At 33.0% G+C, this 11,792-nt stretch overlaps 1 protein-coding gene across 2 annotated transcripts; it reads left to right on the top strand.

The window, feature by feature from the left end:
• The first annotated feature begins 4,445 nt into the window (after positions 1-4,445).
• Positions 4,446-11,441, top strand: LOC106106151. 2 transcript variants are annotated; one of them, XM_013286701.1, is made up of 14 exons: positions 4,446-4,485; positions 6,649-6,795; positions 7,212-7,297; positions 7,847-7,928; positions 8,363-8,444; positions 8,605-8,776; positions 9,010-9,235; positions 9,437-9,692; positions 9,926-10,055; positions 10,223-10,352; positions 10,552-10,601; positions 10,744-10,801; positions 10,930-11,040; positions 11,332-11,422. In XM_013286701.1, the coding sequence occupies exons 2-13, from the start codon at positions 6,655-6,657 to the stop codon at positions 11,020-11,022; spliced, it is 1,506 nt and encodes a 501-aa protein (XP_013142155.1). In that variant the 5' UTR covers positions 4,446-4,485; positions 6,649-6,654; the 3' UTR covers positions 11,023-11,040; positions 11,332-11,422. The 2 variants fall into 2 exon arrangements, with proteins under 2 accessions (XP_013142155.1, XP_013142154.1); XM_013286700.1 differs by lacking the exon at positions 10,930-11,040 and having other exon boundaries at positions 11,332-11,441.
• Positions 11,442-11,792: the final 351 nt, after the last annotated feature.

The raw sequence follows: 11,792 nt of genomic DNA, 5'->3' as shown, positions 1-11,792 counted from the left end.
GGTCCGCTTGAGAACGTATTTTCTTAACCAGAATTTAGTTATTTAGTGATACTGCCAGCGTAACATTTAAGCTAATGTCAGTCAATTCGTATTAGTTTTTAATATAATTTTCATATAAAACTTAGTCTAAACCTTGGTCAGGAAAATAAGAAACTGTGTGGTAAAATTTTTGATATATTTAATTTTTTTTTTATCCCAGAATAAGACTAGTGAATTGTATTGCATTTGAATTATTACATACCAGCTATTGTTCGCGGCTTCCTCCACGTAAAATTAATGACATAGTAATAATATAGCCTATGTTACTCAGTGTAGCCTTTTAATTGTGCAAGAATTTTAAAATCAGTCCAATAGTTTTTGAGTTATTTTAAAACATACAAAAATCTTTTTAATATTAGTATAGTTGTTATAATTTGACAAAACAAAGGATACGTGCCAATACATTTTCACGTTATAACCTAACCAGGAATCTTAAAATTCTAGCCTAAGAGCATTTCAATCGCTTTATTATCTATTATTGTTGCACACATGAAGTTGGTTACATGTTATTCCGCAATTTGAGTAGGCTTTTTACATTTCTGGTCGGGCATAACAATTATGTACATTTCTGTTGAGAATCTCATCATCATGTCCTTAGACTGGTAAAAAAAGTTACTAAAATAGTGTTGCCAGTACTAAAAATATTTTCCTTACATAGTTCTTATTATCTTGACCAGGTTTCGAATGCAGATGTTTGTTGATTAGATTGGCGTTTTAACGTGTTCGATATTTTATCACAATTTTTAAAATATAAACCAACTAATCTGTGCCAAAACATTGAAATTAACTTTGATTTATTCTATTTTCTTTTCTACGCAATTTTATATTTTCATAGCCCTGTTTATTTTGCACTCATGGTTTTTAACTGTTGGGGCCTGTCCTACCACTGGCTGATAGTGGCTCAGCTTAAAAATGACGTCACTGTCAGATAAAATAACAGAATCCGATATTTCCATCACATATTTTACACTTTGGATTGTTATCAGACAATTTGGTGGGACAGGTCCTTAGACTCACATTGTTTTCTAACCAGTGTTCCCTTAATTTTATTAACCTCTTTGTGTCAAATAATATTGTATTTTATTGCTATAGTACTACGGCTCATATTCTTTGCTTTTGTTATTAAAAAAATTGTCTATGAATTATAAAATATTGCTGAAAAAAGCGTGTGCGTGATAATAGGTTTAAATACCATAAATTTTCAATTCACTTTGTCTTGTGAAAAGTTGGTACTGATAGAAAGAGATAGATTTCATTGCAATGCTTTTTTATTGCGTCGTGCGCTAAAATATTCCTGCTTTTAATGTATTATTTTAATTTCTTTGTTTTTAATTTCTTTTTTCTTATAAATTTTTGCATGTTACAAAATCTCATTAATGTCTTTGTATTGTTTATTTTTGTCCTTTTTATGTGTTTTTTATGTTAGTAATATTGACAATACAAGCAATTTTGTATGCAATAAGATATTTAATATGACTTATAAATTTGATATTTTTCTTTTCTTTGAGGTAAAATTAAATTATTAAAAAATAACTTATGTTCAACAAAAATTGTTTCACAGAGTAAAAAGTTAGTTTTTGAATTTTTTATTTTTAATTATGGTGTCGTCGATGGCCATTATTAAGAATGTCAATTTTACAATCATTCCTTTGTTCTTTAAACTACCTCATTGTATTTTTGCTCATTTAAAAAAGCAATTTCTTTTATGTATCTAAATCATTGAATACCATATTTGAATATAAGCTCAAACTAAATTCAAACTTGTTTGGGATTGTTGAATTCGATTATTTGAAAATTGTTCATTAAAACATTTTGACGATTATCAACTAAAATTGGATACAATCAAATAAATTATAATTATATCTTTATCCATACTAAATTCAACATAGACATTTAAAGCGTGTTTTTTAAAAAAAAATCTAAACTTGAGTTTTTTTCACATTTGGATGTTAGAGCAAAAACACATTTTTATCATTATCATTTGTAAACCCATTACACATTGAGTTTTAACTCAGAAGGACTGTCCAGTTAAAAGTTATGTAGACAAAATGTATACTGTCAGTTAAACTGTACTTTTTTAAAAGATTAAACTGGACAGTCCGTCTGTTCATTTAAAACTGAAGGTAATCGGTTTTAAAATAATCAGTCTTTGTGTTTGAAGTATTGTTAAGTACACTTTTTATGTATTAATATCTCGTATACAGTATTTTAAAAGCAAATATTTATATGCAATATTTAAGCATTTATTATTCTCAAGCTATTTCGTATTATGATTTTTGTTAATTTAATCTAGCAATACCGTAATTAATGTATTTACAAATTACTAAATAATGAATTGGAAAGAAATTACGTTATACAAAAAATGTATTTTATATAAAAAATATTTCAATTTAATATTTTTAACATTGGTTTTTCTTGAGTTAAGATAGTAATAAAACCGGCAGCTTTCACTGTTGAAATAAAGAAAATTATTTTATTGTTTCTTGTCTTTTCGAGGAAAATTAAAGGGATGGCAACATTTTAAAATCGTTAAGAACCAACATCGGTACTGTATTTAAATCTAAAAATATGACACGTGCGTTTTAATTTCAACATTGTATTATATATTTAATAATTTTCTAATTAAGTATTATGTAAACCCTTTAAATATTATTACCTACTATTTTACCTTTAACTGGCAATTTTTAAGCTTTGGTCATTTTGACCATACGAAAAAATGTTTAACTTTTGTTTAAATTATGTTTTAATCTACATTTCAATTAGTTGCATGCATTGTATTGAAGTAAATGAAAATAAAGCCTTTTTCCGAGTATAGTATATTGCAGCTTAGATATTGTTGACATATACAATAGTTGTAACGCTAGTACGTAAATGAAACGTGTATCAAACGTTGTAAATATCCTGTCATATAAATTATTGTATTTCATAATAAAAAATTGATCAGTTATTCTAGTTTTATTTTACTAACTGGCTGTTCCCGTGCGTGAAATTATGAAAATTTTATTTTATTGTTTACATGTGTCAAATTATCAATTGCAAATGTCAAAATGACATGACGATGACAAACCATGGCAACCTTGATGTTCCTTGATGTTGGCAGCAACTTATGGTGTCTTTCCCACATTAGGGTTTTTATCCAAAATATTTGCCCCCTAAGTTTAATAGCGTGAAAATATATAGCCTAAAGCGTAACGTAAATGTAGGGCGTTTTATTAAAAAAGGAATTATTTAAAAACATGCTGTAAATTAAGACATCTTAAGCAACAAAAGAATGTGTGTTTACGCTTAATATAATAGTACAGATTACAAAAATCAATATACTAATTAAATTTTGCAATAAAAAGAATCCTTTTAACGATTTATAGTTTGTGTTTGAAATAACAGAATTATTGTATATTCTCGTGACTTATCATTTCATGGCATCAAATGTTTCACTCTTCGTATATTCCCCTTTGAAATATCCAACTAAAGGAAAATAGAAATATTCCGTTGAACTGAAATAAATTACCTGATCATGAGACTTGAGTTTGTCCACTTTTACAAGCCAATCTTACTAATAATATAAATGCCAAAGTTTAGTTTGTTAGATATTGTAGTTTTAAATGATGAACGGTTCTGGATAAAATTTGGGTAGGTGTAGAGTAATCTGGAGAACACATAGGCTACTTACTGTCGTTTTTATTTCCTTGCGGGCGAAAGCTAGTCCATAATAAAAGCCAAGCCAAATATGGAAAGAGAACGTTCGAACGAAATCTATCGGTTTGGAAGTAAATGTCGCAGACTGTACAATAAGGTTGTGTGAATAGAATATAAAGATTTAATGTTAGCTTTACGATAACAATTTCAATGGTCTAGTCTACGTATTATAGACAAATATCAAGGATTATTATTCAATATGAAGGATTCATAACTTTGAATGTATAATTTTGGCGAGTTAGTCTTCACATATAGCTACACAATAGACACGTTTGTGTCATGATCGAACATTGAAGATTATAACAAAGAAATGACTCAATGAAAATTGGTTGGTGTTTGTAATATAATTAAAATATTGAAAGCAGAGATATATAACACAGTTTATTTAATTATATTATACTTCACGACAGATATTTATGACATATTACATTTTTTCTTAATTAATTTTTTGAAGCGAAATTAGTGTGATTAAAGGGGAATGGCCACCCGGTCGATGGTAAGCTTCTTATCTACCCGCAACGAGCAAAGAGTTGCAATTAAATTCTATTCTTTTTCGATAAAACGCCTTTTAAAACTGTCTTCTTTGTTGTGACAATTTGTAACAGAAGATTTTGACAGATTTTCAGTGAAATTACCCTTTTTGATAAATATGTTTATTTTATAAAGGAATATTGATTTTTTTAGACATTTTAAAGATTTTTTCGATGTATTTTATTTGATATATGGTTTTAATTTTCTAATTTATGTTGGGTAAGTAAAATTTTCATTTTTAATTTAACCAAGTTTGAAAAGCGATATCAAGGATAAAGGAATTAAGGTCGATCGTGATGAAGGAAAAGACTAAAAGAAAGTTGTTGGAATGTTCAAATTTGATGCTTTTCGGGAACTCTTTTCTGCTTTTGCCCAAAGTACAATATTATTGGTTAGTTAATCTTAACCACGGCGATGTTGCCATCCCTAAACTTTTACCATTCCTCGTATTTATTACGCACGTACTCTAACTTTCCAGCTTTCCTACATTCCAATATTTTATTTTTTATAACATAAGGTGGCAAACGAGTAAGCGGCCACCTGAATCCGCCAAAATGGCGAAGCGACCGCTGCCCACAAACATCCGGATGCGTTGCCTACCCTTATCCGACGGAGGAGGAGACTATTCAAGCACTCGTATTTCCTGATGAAAATATGAAACAAACTTATAGTCGATTATTATTAGATAAAATGACACCTTAAGATTCAAACTGATTATTTTTAAATATCTCAAGTACCGGAAATTTTTACGAAGAGCGCTAATCATGCTTCTTACTAATATAAATGTGAATGTTTAGATAGTTGGGTGTTAGAGTTTGTAGCCTAAACGGCTGAACGGATCTCGATTTAATTTGGCATAGATGTAAAGGATACTCTGTGAGAACACGTAGGTTACTCACTTTTGTTTTTTTTTAATTCTACACAGACAAAGACACGGGCGAAAGGTAGTATTAAATAAAACGACAAGAGGATCCTGTGATTCGCATTTAATATCAATATTAAATCTATTGTAATACATAAACATTTCTAAATCAAGTCAAAGGGCTTAATTAATCTAAATTTAGTAACAAATAAATATTGTTGTCTATTTATAAACTACCTCCTATTTTGTAAGCAGAGATGATGTAAGGTACCAAATAAAATGTATGCTTTACCAAAACAAAATGTCCATAACAATTTGGGGTTGAGTAATTGTCTCGGATGATGTTTTTAATTCCTCTCTTGACTTCCAATAAGCGAACACGTCGCATAAAACAATCGAATATCACAAACAATACTCACAGAGTTTTAAAAACATAACTCAGTGGCATTGGGTGCAACACCAACGTGAAAGAAACGCACCAATTTCAGTTTTTTTTTTAAAGCACAAAGCAGTTTTTTATGTTGTACAGCCAGTTAACAGTTCTTTATGGTTATATAATTGTTTGATAATGTTCAATTTTTTTTCTATGTTTTATTTTGATTTTGATGTGTTTTGTCTTTAAGTTTTGAACTTTTATGTTTGTGATACTCTTGGATATGCTTGTGATGTGAATAGATGTACAATTGGTAAGTAAATTCAAAATCACATAGTGTTTTTATAGGTTTTTGATGTTAGAATGTTACATTTTAAGATAGAGGGTAGTACTAAATACAGCTTTGCTTCAACAGCCTCTCTTGATTAAAATAATATCGTATTGTCTTATTTGTAAAATTATAACTAGATATTTGAAATTAGAACCAATTTGGTTTCAAAACGTAAAAGCTGTTAAGATCCTTCGTGAGAGTATGTTCAAACAAAAATTATTTTCATTATATTATGTAAACTTCGATATATTTTTATTACTGTACATTCGGATTCACACGAACAGGACTAATATTTATTCATATATCATAATTTCCTATCAGTCTTTAAAGTCTTCTTCAACAAAAAACATCATTTGTGAGTCGTTTTTTATAGTTTCGAACGTCCAATCAGTGCATCTCTAAAACCGATATTGTCAAGCTGTTGTTTTTATTGTAGTCAACAATATTAATCATACCGTAGATGTGATCAACCGTTCCAACTATTAAAATATGTATAACCGTTAGTGTTCATTACTTACGAACAGACTACAACCGTCAACGTCAGGTATTCTTCAAATAGAAGACGATACAAGGTAATGGTGTCAATCTTTTAAAAGGTCATATGAGACCCAATGCAACTACCTCGAAGTCTATCCTCGAGTATGGAAACAGTCCTAAGTCATTGCATTGTCGTTTATTTTCGACTATGGACCTATTGACTGCGTTTATTCCAGAACTTTCGAGCTAGAAGTTAGAAAGTTCTGGAATACTTCAATTTACATAGTTTTAGTTTCACATAATTATAAATCCATTTTAAGAATTTTTTTATTGTTTCAGACAATAATGCTGTCAAGGTTACTGGCAACGTTCCTCTGCGCCTCCTTCGCGTGGTCAGTACTCATTGACGACCAGCCATACTGTGCCGTCAGGTACCGAAGACTATGTCAAGGGAAGGGTCGTCATGTCGCCTGTCAATTTCCTGTTGTAAGTATTATCCAAGGTCATCAGGATTAAGAAATGTTCATACAGATTTATAGAACGCCATCTAGTTCTATTTTTAAAAATTAAAATTATCAAATCCTTATATTAGGCTAATAATTATAGCTAGATATTTACTTCACCTGTCTAGATTATCTATCCAGATAAATAGATTTTTTTACTATGGTCTATCTGTAGAACACAATGTCACAATTCTGAAATGTAAATATTTTCCTATTGTTTCATCTATTTGCTTTATATTTGTTTTGTTTTGTGTTTGCTTGTTTGAAAACAAAACTACAAAGGAGCTGTTTCTATGACTTATCAATATAACTTTTATTTCCGATACAGTATGATAAATTTTAGTTTTGTTTGTGTTGATAATTTAAAATTTGAAGAGTAACAGATATTTGAATTTTCAGCCTGGACCGGGCATGTCATGTCGCAACTACACACAAATTAGATTCACAAGTGAACTTAAGCATTTCATTGTACATTATATTAACAGGTAAGAATCCGTACGCCATCATTAAAACATTTAGAAACCTCCAGTCAATGGATACGAAAAGAGTATACTAGAAGAAGTTTAAGAAAAGCCTCAGTATTAGAGAAGGGATGAAGTAAACGGTTAGCATGGTATGGGAATGAGAACATTATGAGTGTGGAGGTACTCCGATAGAGGTCTAGAAAGAGATGGATGGATTGCGTGAAAAATGACATGATCTAGAAGGGAGTCATGACTGAGATGACGGGATGGTAGAGTTATTTGGAGGACAAAAACCTAACGCGTCGACCCTACGACAGTAGGATAAAGAGAAAGATGACCTCTAATCAGTATTATTAATGGGATAAAGATGATGGTAGTGAAAACTCTAATCCCTGATGATATTACATGCTTTTTTATCAATGTTTGACTCTTAATTTAACAGTTCAATGGCAATTGCTCATATTTACTGTTACACTTTCCAGTGAGAGTATATGTTGAAAACACGTTGACCTTGTCCTTAGCAGTCATTGTTACTGTACAGCTGATTGTTTATTTTTCTATGGAATGCAGACGTCGACAAAGAATAGCGTCCGGTAACGAACGAGTACGGGGCGGAACACACCTGCCAAGGCCGGAAGTTATGATGATGGTGGTTAGTATATATTATACTATTTTTTTATATTGATGTTTTGAATATTTATAAGATCAATATATAAACTTGATTAGTCTAACTTTTTTCCTTTTTGGGTAGTCATTTTTAATTAAACATTTTAATTTATACGGAGGTCCAACTTTAATGCCTTTTCATTCTCACCCTTTTTCTTATAAGAAAAGGATTGGAAGTGAAAATGGATTTGATGCTGGAGGAGACCCATAGAAATAGGAAATGTCTTTATGTACGTTTTCACCTCCGTCGATTAAAGAATTCTCTATTCCGAATGTCTATGGGCAGCGGTCGCTTCGCCATTTCAGCGGATTCAGATAGCCGCTTACTCGTTTGCCACCTTGATATAAAAAAATCTGGTATCTTTGGATTCGATATGAAACCGTATTTAATTTATAATTAATAGCGAGTGTTGTTTCCAGGCGTGGGATCGTGAGTTAGCGCTCCTGGCACAAAGGTTGGCAGACCAGTGTCACTTTGTGCATGACGATTGTCGCGCGACTGGTCGGTACTTTGATTTTCCTAGTGAAATTTTATAAATTTTCTTTTAGAATATAATGATATGAACACTTTGGGAAACAATTCTTATGCGTTTACACTCTTCAACATCGTTTAAGCTTTAAGTTAAAGATCAGAAGGAATCCATAACTAATCTTGGTTCCAGTGCGGTACCCATACGCGGGGCAAACGGTAGGCGAGGTGCGCTGGAGACGCTCCAGCGAATCGGATGAGTTGAGCGCACAGCGGGCGATACGACGGGTGTTTGACGCCTGGTGGGGCGAAAGGAGACGCGTGCAACCCAAACAGCTTACGATGCCCTTCAGACTTACTGCCAAGTTAGTAACATTTTACATTTATACACTAACTGCTGAAATTAGTGACGTTAAGAGTGACATTCGTACACACTTAATATGCGAAATTGCTATGAGAGCAGAGAACAATAATGTAATTAACAAGTTTTGGAGAGAAAAATAAAACTCAACCAGATCACCAGATGTCATGTGATTAACGCAGTCACCCAAGACTATCTTAAAAATATTGTTGTGTATAACTTTAATGTTTTTTTTAGGGGAACGGTTTGGGGTCACTTCAGTCAGATCGCCGTATGGACGCTGCAAGCGGTCGGTTGTGGCGCGGTACGACATGGCGCGGAACACCCGCGGCTCCTGCTTGTCTGCGATTTCTCACATACTAACATGCTTGGCCAGCGCACGCTAACACCTGGACCTATGGCGCCCTGTCCCATGCATACTGCAAGAAGATCGAGGTCACCGTATCCTTTGCTTTGTGGACCGGTGAGTGTACACATAGATCCGTTTTGTGTTTGATTTTTGGATACAACTTTTAACCTGACACGAAATGTTTCCCTGCTGTTGTAATTTTTCATAAAAACTTCATGTGTTTCGATCAGTCAGTGCACTTCCGATTGTAGTGTGCTATCACTCTTTGGTTCGTTCGAATCTTTTTTACATGATCACTAACGTTGCCTTTGACAGGTACGACATCATCTAGCTGAGCCTGATGAACCTGGGGACAAGAACGACGATACGCAGTATGACGATATGGAGAAAGACGACCCGGACGTGTACGACGAAGGTGTGACGACGGTCAAGGATAGACGGACTTCACAAAGGCCGCTGCCAGCGCCCAGGTTAGAGAAGAAACACCGCCCAGATCAGTACGAGAGGCTCATCGATAAGGAGGACTTCAGTTTGGATCCAGATGAAGAAAGTCCTATACAAGCTTTTAAAGGTAAACCTTGATATTCAGATACTATAGGATGAATAATGAATAAGCTGATATGAAGATTTAACATTAAAAAAATGAAAATCACGTTGGAAACGATTTAAAATTGTGAAATTAGAAACATTGATGTACGCGAATGACGTTTCTCTGGGCAATTATAACCATTTTCAAGTCAGAGGTCTATAGTTAATATGCAGCGGTTTGCATTTGTCATAATTTAGAAATTCACTGTTTTCTAGCTCCAGAGAAAGTGACAACAACGATTGTTGAGAAACTACAGCGCGAACTAGTCGACAATAAGAAGGAAAAGGTGACGTTAAACAAAATGTTTGACTGGAGATCGCGTTCGACCACACCAGTTAATTACCCGTAAGTTATCTTAAGAGGTGTTCTTGAAAACTCGTACAAAATATCTTCATTCTTCTACAGAGATAAAAAAGATCTCTAAAGAACTTTGTACAGTCTAGTTTCGGCAGCGGAAATACCAAAGTTCGATTTTTTACTTCATATTTTTAATCGAGTAAATAAATGTTTAGTAACGAGAGCTGGGAGAGTGGAGAAGAAATGACGACTGCGAAGATTAGAAAAATGAAATCAAATCCTGAGGAAGAAGTGATCAATGATGACCTCTACCATGCAACTAGGATGGAGGATACCACAACGCCTGTAAGTTTAAGCAGTATTGTTTTATAAAAAAGGCGGTTTGGTTCTATAATAGATATGAGAGTCAAAACAATTGGCAATTCCGAGGACCATTGTTTTTAAATTTAGGATTTTAAGGGCAACACATTTTAAAGACTTCAGTAATAAATTAAATAAATAGATTTATAAGACGTTACAAAGTTGTAATTTGTTTTTTTCGTAGGAGATGACTGAAAGACAACGATGGAAGCCGACAAGAGAACGTCCGCAAAGGTCTGTTTTTCAGCTACTTATATAGTTTTCCATTGTGAGTTTCTGAATCACCTTTGGTGGAGTTTGATCTGAGACAATCAAACGTAAATATTTTTTTATTTTTATTTTATTAAAAGCACTTATAATTTTTGGACACTTACAGGCCTGGAGCAAATGCACTGCTGAGTAAAGTACCAGAAAAAGCAATGAAACCAACAGCGGTTAGTATCAGTATTACTGTAACCGATTCCACAGCCATGACATTTATACAAAAACGTATTGTTGTCTCTCTCATTTTCATATAAAAAACGGAACAAAGAATATAATAGGTTTTATTCAATTTTGGCAGAACAAGGAAGAAAGATACGATATCTTCCGCGCCTTTACAAACGTTAGAAGACATGACTTGCTATTAGGCGAAGATTTAATTATTGAATATTGAAGTGGACGTTGTATAATGGTAGCTTACAAATTCTTTTAATTCAAGATCTTAAAAGCGGAATTAGCATTTGAAAATCTTTGCTCTGATCTAACATTTAGGGAAAACAAGATTGAAATAAGTGCTATCCATACAAAAAAATTAAAGAATATTAGGTAATTAGATCACATCAATCATATTCCTTTTTAAATGCATTTCCTTAGCGTAGATTTCTCCGATTCTATCTACACTTAGTGACAATAAAACTACTCTGTGCCAGTAAATGTAGTATTTAGTTTAATACTAAGTTGACTTATACTCTTTTATTTGCAGTCCTCCCTAAAATTGGACAGCGAAGATCAAGACCAGCTATTCCGCGATACAGGATTCAATGCCCAGTGGAGACAGGACTCGAAGAAAACATAAATACATATTCTTGAATACATGGTTGTTTTATTTTAATTTTTTTTTAACATTAGGTGGCAAATGAGCAAGCGACAACCTGAAACCGCCAAAATGGCGAAGCGACCGCTGCCCATAGACATCCGCAATTGCAGATGCGTTGCCTAACCTTATACGACGGAGGAGGAGACGCACATAAAGATATTTCCCCTTCCTATGCATCTCCTCCACCGTCAAATCCACTTCCTCTTCCCAACCTCTCCTTATAAGAAAACAGTGGTAAAGAGAAAGGGACTTAAATTAGGCCTCCGGCACCACCCTCATCAGACGAAACACGGAATTGCGTCCATTTCACGTCTGTCTTCTGTGTGGTCGTGGTATTACACCGGGCG

The sequence above is a fragment of the Papilio polytes genome, unplaced genomic scaffold (genome assembly GCF_000836215.1).
Source record: "Papilio polytes unplaced genomic scaffold, Ppol_1.0 DF822400.1, whole genome shotgun sequence".
Lineage (NCBI taxonomy): Eukaryota > Metazoa > Arthropoda > Insecta > Lepidoptera > Papilionidae > Papilio > Papilio polytes.
The sequence above is the reverse complement of the archived record's forward strand: the minus strand, read 5'-3'. Positions and strand labels throughout refer to the sequence as shown.

Bases quoted from the DNA above. Each gene is read 5' to 3' on its own strand.
- LOC106106151 (XM_013286700.1), top strand. From the start codon at position 6,655: ATGCTGTCAAGGTTACTGGCAACGTTCCTCTGCGCCTCCTTCGCGTGG. The intron at 8,445-8,604 runs GTCGGTACTTTG...TCTTGGTTCCAG, and splicing joins TGACGATTGTCGCGCGACTG to TGCGGTACCCATACGCGGGG. The intron at 10,602-10,743 runs GTCTGTTTTTCA...GGACACTTACAG, and splicing joins ACAAGAGAACGTCCGCAAAG to GCCTGGAGCAAATGCACTGC.